Source organism: Oncorhynchus mykiss, chromosome 19 (assembly GCF_057628025.1).
Source record: "Oncorhynchus mykiss isolate SJ-2025 chromosome 19, ASM5762802v1, whole genome shotgun sequence".
Classification (NCBI taxonomy): domain Eukaryota; kingdom Metazoa; phylum Chordata; class Actinopteri; order Salmoniformes; family Salmonidae; genus Oncorhynchus; species Oncorhynchus mykiss.
In genome coordinates this window covers 59,245,458-59,255,758 of record NC_143040.1, presented here as the reverse complement: position 1 = coordinate 59,255,758, position 10,301 = coordinate 59,245,458, and the positions used below count along the sequence as shown (strand labels likewise).

Sequence of the window (10,301 nt, the reverse complement as noted above, 5' to 3'; positions counted from 1 at the left end):
GGCATTTAATTGTCCCCCTAACAAGGTGCACCTGTGTAATGATCATGCTGTTTAATCAACTTCTTGATATACCACACCTGTCAGGTGGATGGATTATCTTGGCCAAGGAGAAATGCTCACTAACAGGGATGTAAAAAAAATTGTGCACAAAAATTGAGAGAAATAAGCTTTTTGTGTATGAAAAAATTCTGGGATCTTTTATTTCAGTTTATGAAACATGGGACCAACACTTTACATGTAGCATTTATATTGTTGTTCAGTATATGAAACCAGACATGAATAATTTAACTAGTGTGTCTGGCGTTAAAGATTATTCTAGATTATGATAGATTATAGATCCCTCAAAATCAGATATGAGGGATAGCTGCTCTTACATAACTTTGGCTCAAAATGGCAATACCTGAAGCTCCTAATTAGGAGGGTTGCTGTTATACCTAAAGTGGCGAAGTGGGAAAGAAAAACTATTCACAAATATATCATCTCTGCCAGCGAGCGGGGTATTGTTTGTGGTTAGAGGGCACTAGCTTGGTTGGCACTGTTGGTTGGTGTGGGAGCTGGCGGGGGAGGGGGATGGCGGTGCAGGCAACGCTTTACAATTGCCTGGCAAGATGTGCCATGGGGCATTGTCCCTCCCATCGGTGGCAGATCAATCCTCACATCCTGTGAACCCTGTGTGCAACTGCAGCACAGGAGAACACAGAACAGTCACTCTGTGTGCCGGACTGACTGACAGAGAGAGATGTGCTTTTGGGACCGTTGCAAAGGACTCAAACTCCATAGAGTAACCATACCAATTGGGAAACATGATTCGCATCGAGAGGCAAAGAAAGTACCCCATTCCATTAAAATGTAAGTGCTTGTTTTTCTTTGCTTTGAAATTGAAAAAAAATATATATGTACATTGGCAAGAAAAAGTATGTGAACCCTTTGGAAAAACCTGGATTTCTGCATAAATTAGTCATAGAATTTGATCTGATCTTCATCTAGGTCACAACAATAGACAAACACAGTCTGCGTAAACCAATAACACATAAGCAATGATGCGTTTCCATGTCTTTATTGAACACGCTGTGTAAACATTCACAGTGCAGGGTGGAAAAAGTGTGTGAACCCATGGATTTAATAACTGGTTGACCCTCCTTTTGCAGCAATAACCTCAACCAAACGCTTTCTGTAGTTGCATATCAGACCTGCACAATGGTCAGGAGTAATTTTGGACCATTCTTCTTTACAAAACTGTTTCAGTTCAGCAATATTCTTGGGATGTCTGGTGTGAACTGCTCTCTTGAGGTCATGCCACAGCGTCTCAATCGGGTTGAGGTCAGAACTCCAGAAGACTTATTTTCTTCTGTTGTAGCCATTCTGTTGTTGATTTACTTCTGTGTTTTGGGTCGTTGTCCTGTTGCATCACCCAATTTCTGTTGAGCTTCATTGGCGGACAGATAGCCTAATATCGTCCCGCGAAATGTCTTGATAAATTTGGTAATTCATTTTTCTGTTGATGATAGCAAGCTGTCTAGGCCCTGAGGCAGCAAAGCAGGCAGCCCCAAACCATGATGCTCCCTCCACCATACTTCACAGTTGGGATGAGGTTTTGATGTTGGTGTGCTGTGCCTTTTTTTCTCCACACGTAGTGTTGTGTGTTCCTTCCAAACAACTCAACTGTAGTTTAATCTGTCCACAGAATATTTTGCCAGTATCGCTGTGGAACATCCAGGTGCACTTTTGCAAACTTCAGACATGCAGCAATGCTTTTTTGGACAGCAGTGGCTTCTTCCGTGGTGTCCTCCCATGAACACCATTCTTGTTTAGTGTTTTACGCATCGTAGACTCGTCAACAGAGATGTTAGCATGTTCCAGAGACTTCTGTAAGTCTTTAGCTGACACTCTAGGATTCTTCTTAACCTCATTGAACATTCTGCGCTGTGCTCTTGCAGTCATCTTTGCAGGACGGCTACTCCTAGGGAGAGTAGCAACAGTGCTGAACTTTCTCCATTTATAGACAAGTTGTCTTTCCGTGGACTGATGAACATCAAAGCTTTTAGAGATGCTTTTGTAACCCTTTCCAGCTTTATGCAATATATTTATTTTGTTCGAGGCATGGTTCACATCAGGCAATGCTTCTTGTGAATAGCAAACTCAAATTTTGTGAGTGTTTTTTTTTAGGGCAAGGCAGCTCTAACCAACATCTCCAATCTCGTCTCATTGATTGGACTCCAGGTTAGCTGACTCCTGACTCCAATGATCTTTTGGAGAAGTCATTAGCCTCGGGGTTCACATACCTTTTCCAACATACACTGTGAATGTTTAAATAATGTATTCAATATAGACAAGAAAAATACAATAATTTCTGTGTTATTAGTTTAAGCACACTGTGTTTGTCTGTTGTTGTGACTTAAATGAAGATCAGATAAAAATTTGAATACCAATTTATGCAGAAATCCAGGTAATTCCAAAGGGTTCACATACTTTTTCTTGCCACTGTATATATTTATATATATACTGCTCTTACTGGCTGCATCATGATGCTGATTTCTAAAGCAGTTGTCTTATCAAAATAAAATATGTTAAATTCTGATTCTGTAAACAAGAAAATAGGCAGCCAATACGATGTAGAAAACTGCCAACTACCCTGACCTTTCACTGCCCTGACCTTCCTCTACCCTGACCTTCCACTTCCCTGACCTTCCACTGCCCTGACCTTCCACTACCATTACCTTCCACTAGCCTGACCTTCCACTGCCCCCACCTTCCACTACCCTGACCTTCCACTACCCCGACCTTCCACTTCCATGACCTTCCACTTCCCTGACCTTCCACTACCCTGACCTTTCACTGCCCCCACCTTCCACTTCCCTGACCTTTCACTGCCCCCACCTTCCACTACCCTAACCTTTCACTACCCCCACCGTCCACTTCCCTGACCTTTCACTGCCCCCATCTTCCACTACCCTGACCTTCCACTACCCTGGCCTTCCACTACCCTGACCTTTCACTGCCCTGACCTTTCACTGCCCTCACCTTCCACTACCCTGACCATTCACTGCCCTCACCTTCCACTACCCTGACCTTTCACTGCCCCCACCTTCCACTTCCCTGACCTTTCACTAACCCCACTGTCCACTTCCCTGACCTTCCACTACCCTGACCTTTCACTGCCCCCACCTTCCACTTCCATGACCTTTCACTGCTCCCACTGTCCACTACCCTGACCTTTCACTGCCCCCATCTTCCACTTCCCTGACCTTTCACTGCCCCCACCGTCCACTACCCTGACCTTTCACTGCCCCCACCGTCCACTACCCTGACCTTTCACTGCCCCCACCGTCCACTACCCTGACCTTTCACTGCCCCCAACTTCCACTACCCTGGCCTTCCACTACCCTGACCTTTCACTTCCCTGACCTTTCACTGCCCCCACCGTCCACTACCCTGACCTTTCACTGCCCCCACTGTCCGCTACCCTGACCTTCCACTACCTTGACCTTTCACTACCCTGACCTTTTACTGCCCCCACCTTCCACTACCCTGACATTTCACTGGCCCCACCTTCCACTACCCTGACCTTTCACTGCCCCCACCTTCCACTACCCTGACCTTTCACTGCCCTCACCTTCCACTACCCTGACCTTTCACTGCCCTCAACTTCCACTACCCTGACTTTTCACTGACCCCACCTTCCACTACCCTGACCTTTCACTACCCTGACCTTTCACTGCCCCCACCTCCACTACCCTGACCTTTCACTGCCCCCACCTTCCACTTCCCTGACCTTCCACTACCCTGACCTTTCACTGCCCCCACCTTTCACTGCCCCCACCTTCCACTACCCTGACCTTTCACTGCCCCCACCTTCCACTACCCTGACCTTTCACTGCCCCCACCTTCCACTGCTCTGACCTTCCACTGCCCCGACCTTCCACTTCCCTGTCCTTCCACTGTCCTCAACTTCCACTGCCACCACTTTCCACTGCCTTGATATTCCACTGCCTTGACCTTCCACTGACCCCAGCTTCCACTGCCATGATTTTCCACTTCCCTGACCTTCCACTGCCCTGATATTCCACTGCCCCCATCTTCTTCCACTGCCCTGATCTTCCACTGCCCCCACCTTCCACTGTCCTGATCTTCCACTGCCCCCACCTTCCACTGCCCCCACCTTCCACTGCCCCCACCTTCCACTGCCCTGACCTTCCACTGCCCTGACCTTCCACTGCCCTGACCTTCCACTGCCCCTCACCTTCCACTGCCCCGACATTCCACTGCCCCGACATTCCACTGCCCCGAACTTCCACTGCCCCGACCTTCCATGGCTGACATTCCACTGCCCACCTTGCACTGTCCTTACCTTCCACTGCCCCGACCTTCCATGGCTGACATTCCACTGCCCACCTTGCACTGTCCTTACCTTCCACTGCCCCGACCTTCCATGGCTGACATTCCACTGCCCACCTTGCACTGTCCTTACCTTCCACTGCCCCGACCTTCCATGGCTGACATTCCACTGCCCACCTTGCACTGTCCTTACCTTCCACTGCCCCGAACTTCCATTGCCGGAACTTCAACGGCTAACTTTACACTGCCCTGACCTTCCACTGTCCTCAACTTCCACTGTCCCCTACCTTACACTGCCAAGACCTTCCACTGCCCCCATCTTCCAAGCCCTGACCTTCCACTACCCTGACATTCCACTGACCCCCCACCTTCCACTGCCCTATCATTCCACTTCCCTGACCTTCCACTGCCCTATTCTTCCACTGCCCTATAATTCCACTGTGCTGACCTTCCACTGCCCTATCCTTCCACTGCCCTATCCTTCCACTGCCATATCCTTCCACTGCCCTATCCTTCCACTGCCCTATCCTTCCACTGCCCTATCCTTCCACTGCCCTATCCTTCCACTGCCCTATCCTTCCACTGCCCACCATCCATTGCATGATGATTATAAACATTGTATGTTTTCAATTGTAGTTATAAACTAACTGTTAACAGAAAATAAATGCATAATAAATCCCTCTGGTCTCTCTCTCTCCAGTGTGAGGACATGTTGCAGTAGAGACCAGTGAGCTGTGAGACCATGGGGGACTGGAACCTGCTGGGCAGCATCTTGGAGGAAGTACATGTCCACTCCACCATCGTAGGAAAGATCTGGCTCACCATCCTCCTCATCTTCCGCATGCTGGTGCTGGGAGTGGCGGCCGAGGACGTTTGGAACGATGAGCAGAGCGAGTTCATCTGCAACACGGACCAGCCGGGCTGCAAGACCGTCTGTTACGACCAGGCCTTCCCCATCTCCCTCATCCGCTTTTGGGTCCTGCAGGTCATCTTTGTGTCCTCACCCTCCCTCGTCTACATGGGCCACGCGCTCTACCGCCTGCGCGCCCTGGAGAAGGAGAGGCACCGGCGGAAGGTCCAGCTGAAGGCAGAGCTGGGGGAGATGGAGGCGCTGGTGGAGGAGCACAAGCGCATTGAGAAGGAGTTGAAGAGGCTGGAGGAGCAGAGGAAGGTGAAGAAGGCTCCACTGAGAGGGTCCCTGCTGCGGACGTACGTCATCCATATCCTAACACGCTCCGTGGTGGAGGTGGGCTTCATCATGGGCCAGTATATCCTGTATGGCATCGGACTGGAGCCTTTGTATAAATGCGAGAGAATGCCTTGCCCCAACAGTGTGGACTGTTACGTGTCCAGGCCCACGGAGAAAACAGTGTTCATGGTGTTCATGATCGTCATCGCCGGGGTGTCTCTCTTCCTGAACCTAATGGAGATATCCCACCTGGGCATCAGGAAAATCAAACAGACTCTGAAGGGAGACAAGTACCCAGCAGACAATGACAACTTGATTTACAAGCTGAAGAAGAACGCGACGATACAGCATCTGTGTGTGATGAGGAACCTGTCTCCTCACAACGGGCCGCTGACTCAGACCATCTTCAAAGTAATTCCTGAGAAGGACCTGGACCCAATGGACCCACCTCCCCACTACATACCTAACCATGAGGTGCCCAGGTACAACAGCATGGCTCCAGGCCATTATCTTGCCAACTGCACTGGCCTCCAGCCCCATCAGCAATACCAGCAGCAGCAGCAGCTTCAACAATGTGAGCCCAGCCAGGGGATGATCCAGACCCTGCACCTCCAGGGAGCTACAGAGAAACAAACCACTGTCATGGTGGACCAGCTCCCTCGAGCCAATAGAGGAGCTGTCTTGAATGGGGATAGTGGGCCCAGGAACCTGCAGGGCCAGTCGATCCATGAGGACCCCAACTTACACCCCCAAGACCACTACCAGCCCAGCCACATGGAAGTAGTGTCTATGGCAACGCACAGACCCAGCATCATGACGACACACAGACCCAGCTTGGCTCTGAGGGACACAGACCTGGAGGAGGAGAGGAGGGACTCCATGGGCAGCGACTTCATCTTCCCCAACCCAGGAAGGAAGCAAAGCTTCAAATCTCGTATGCCCTCTGAGAGCATGTCCACCATCAGTGATTACAGTAGCAACTCTCCACGGAGCTCAGATTCCGAGCTGGGCGACATGGTGGACATGCCAATGATGCCACCCCCTGGAAGGAGAATGTCAATGGCAAGTAGAGCCAAGAGACAGGCAGCATCTGACCTGGTGGGGGAAGATTTCACCACTGTAACTAGGAGAAACAGTGAAAGAGAGAGGAAGGGAGACAGGGAATGCTAACGTTGTGAATATTTTGTCTAGATTTGCCCAGTAAAGCTGCAATAGATACCTTTTTAGAGACTGCATACATATTTTTGAAATCTTGCAGATAGAAAGTCATGATGACAAGTGTCAATGTGTTATCTAGCCTCTCTCAATCCCACATGTTCTCTCTCTTTCAGAGTGTATTCTTGGACATCTCCTCTATCATGAAAAAGTGAAGAGGGACGAGAGCAAAAATAGACCCAGGAGTTGCCTACGAGTGAAACAACACACAGGAGATAAATAGCACTGCGCCCATCATTGATTGGCTCTCCAGATTAAATTGGGCCAAAAACAGCCACCAACCCATGCCAAGTCACATGTGGTCATAGGCAGTGCTGTTTCCCCAGTGTATTTTAAATTCAAAGCATCTCATTAAAATGCCTACAATCTCCAAATGAGTGACATTGTATGTGGTTGATTGTGGCAGAAAGGGAAAATGATTGTACACATCAAGAGGAACGTGTGAAGTGTGAGCACTTAAAATTGTTGTGATAAATGAATGTTGGTGAGTATGCAAACCATGGAAAATGTCATCTTGTCCCTGGAAAAACTTTTATATGCTTATATAGAGCATTCAATTTTATAAACCTATTATTTAGTTTGAACTTTTTTAAGTTAAACATTCAACAATAGATTCTTATGAGTGTGTAGTTGTTTGATATACAATAAATGCTTATTTACTAAAACTGAAAATCACTTTTTGTCATCGTCTTTGATGGGTTATTTTGTAGATATATCATAATTTTACAGTAAAAAATATACAAAGAATTGGCGCATGCTATTTGTTTTAATCCATAAACAGAAATTGCGTCTTGACAAAAAAGTTTTCTTCCAAAACATTTGCATGTCAAATTAACAAAAACAACAGTTACATAATATTTACAATATGACGAACTCAGGCAATTTGGACATTATAAGCTAAAAAGGGAAAAGTGAAACAGCTGATATCTGTCGTCTTGCAGTTTACTCAAATTACACATAAAAAATATCTCACCAAAAATCTACAAATACAATAATAACCATAGAAACAAAACCACACACAACGTATTCCAACTGTACAGTCCTTGACCCAAAATGAGAGGTATGCAGATTTGCAGGTAGATTAGTGTAAGAGTCCATAATGTTCATGAGGCATAACCTCTGCATACACTCAGGCTGGGATTCAATCAAACCTGCACCGTGGAAAAATAACATTGTTAATGCACATTAAGAGATTTTGCGATTTACGTTTTTCCCCAACAAGTAAACATTGTGGTTGTACTGAAATCAGTCATTTCTTTCATGGTATGGACAGAACGTTATTTTTCCACAGTATGGTTTTAAATTGACACCTTCCCTTCCCTTTCACGTGAGTTTGGCCTTTGAAACCTCTAAGGCAAGACTTGGAGCTGCATTTGTCAAACATACGTTTAAAATCTTGTGTGAACCCTAGTGTTCCATTTTAAAAACAGTTAAAAACAGTAACTTATCAATCCAATGATGCAAAGTCTCTTGTCATGGAAAAATCCTTAAAAAACACAAACATGTTACACAGACTTTTGTAAACACTTACCTCTTTAAACGTTTTGCTTAATTTGTACTAAATAAGGACATTGTGAATCATAAAACACAAAAGACTTGTCTTTCATCCAAATTGTCAGTAAAAACAACAACCATTAAAAATCACAAGAATCAATGTTAGGAAATTTACAGGCATACATTTTGTGCCAACAAATCATCCCCTCAGAAACATTGTCAAAATAAATAACTCAACATGTTTATATTTATTTATCAAATTCAAAAATATCAAAATGGGGTGATCGGTATATTCAGTGTACTCAGAGTAACAGTACATTCTGTGGAGCTCTGTCATTGGTACTTTATACTTTGAGAAGAACTAAAAGATATGAATTGAAATTCCCAGAATGTGACATTGGAAAGTTCCTAGAGAAAACAAAGAAACCACTAATCTAACCATGACACATGCTACAGAACGATCTTCCACAATGGAATCATTTGGCATTCTCATGAACCAACAACTATCTAAGCATCTCTTTAAATTAGTATTCAACATTTCACTTGATAATACACCATTAGGAATACTGGACAAGTTTAGAGGATAAATTGCACTCTTATATTTAAGGATTATCAAACCAGGAACATGTGGTGACTTCCACTTCCACCCCAATTCTTTAAATGTAATGGGAAATAACCTCAGAACAAAATATTACATTTTCACCACATGTAGGACAGTACATTTCTACCCCTAAAACAGCAATATGGTTTAGATAAGAATGTTAGTCTTTGACACCATTTATATTTGTTGAATATAATTTAAGTAAGTACTTGGCTTGGGAGTTTTTCATTTCTAAGTGCCAATGTCAAAGCATTTGCTAGTGTAAATGCATTGTTAGTGTAAATTAGATTACCTCTTGAAGGTGCTGAACGGTGCAATACAATTTTGTTTTTCTTCTATTTCCCACTTTAGCTAGAGTATGTTTCTTTCTTTCACCATAGATGCTACTGTGTGTTAAAGGCAAAAGAGGAATGTACATTAACAATGCAGGGAAAAGAAAGTGAGAAATTAGAACTGAAGGAAACTTTGCATATGAGAGTTCATTCTACTCTCAGCTGTATAGAAGAACTCTTCAGATGTACAATTTGAAATGAATAGCTTTTTACAGAGACATTATTGAACATTATTACACATTCAGAGGAATTCCTGAGTTTATACTCCCATGATGGGAGAGAGGGAGGGAGGGAGAGACAGAAATAGAGAGAGAAAGAGAGCTGCCAGAGCAATGTTGTATGGAGTTTGATAACTCCAAAATACCTGTTTAAAAGTATTGCTGATAAGACAACTGTAGTGTCATCCTTTAAAAAAACACAGAGAACAAATGTACTTCAAACTTTATACATATCAAGGTAGAGATGTGTGTCATAATAACAAAAACACACCCTGTTACTAGCTATTCATTTTCCGTTGCTAGCTAGATACAGTCCTGTCTGGGCCGTTCTCCTGTTGTACATTTCTCAGTCATCTCCTGAGAGAAATCCACCGAAACAGTGGGGCTACACACACCCGTAGACGCTCCAGGCTCCAGGGAAGACTCAGGGTCCTCCTGCCCTAGGTCAGACACATCTATCTCGCCACTGCCCTGCCGCCCCTGCCCAGCGCCAACGGCTCTCTCCATGGGGCTTTCAGAGGGGCAGGGGGACTTGACATGGCTGCCCTCTGAGGTGGGGGAGCATGGGTTGGAGGTGAGGTCGATGCTGGCCGTGATGGAGATGCTGTTGGTGGTGGCAGTAGGATCTCTGGATCTGTGTGTAGGGAGCAGAGCATGGATCTTCTCGTGGTTCCCCTGTACCTCCTTGCACACCTCCTGGGACACAGCCTGGGACAGGTAGGAGAGGTTCTGCCATAGCTCACCCATACACACCTTCAGCTGGTTTCTCTCACTCAGCAGCTTGTCCTTGTCATGCACCTGCAAGGACACACATACAGTACATGACTGTTATGGGTACACTGAGAATACACACACACCTTACACACATTGAATACACACATAGCTTACACACATTGAATACACACACAGCTTACACA

General features: G+C 45.7%; 2 protein-coding genes across 2 annotated transcripts in view; one reads left to right on the top strand and one right to left on the bottom strand.

Moving 5' to 3' along the window:
- The first annotated feature begins 671 nt into the window (after positions 1 to 671).
- LOC110498378 (gap junction alpha-10 protein) lies at positions 672 to 8,176 on the top strand. Its single transcript, XM_090211471.1, has 2 exons — positions 672 to 849; positions 5,036 to 8,176. Exon 2 carries the CDS (start codon positions 5,078 to 5,080, stop codon positions 6,692 to 6,694), a length of 1,617 nt encoding a protein of 538 aa, XP_090067597.1. The 5' UTR covers positions 672 to 849; positions 5,036 to 5,077; the 3' UTR covers positions 6,695 to 8,176.
- LOC110498377 (transcription regulator protein BACH2) overlaps positions 7,487 to 10,301 on the bottom strand; it is a 70,465-nt gene continuing 67,650 nt past the window's right edge. The window contains exon 5 of the mRNA XM_036955019.2: positions 7,487 to 10,182. Within this exon, the coding sequence (XP_036810914.2) occupies positions 9,688 to 10,182 (495 nt within the window). The 3' untranslated portion in view covers positions 7,487 to 9,687. The remainder of the gene's footprint in view (positions 10,183 to 10,301) is intronic.

Excerpts from the sequence above, each read along its gene's own strand:
- LOC110498378 (XM_090211471.1), top strand. The coding sequence starts at position 5,078 with ATGGGGGACTGGAACCTGCTGGGCAGCATCTTGGAGGAAGTACATGTC.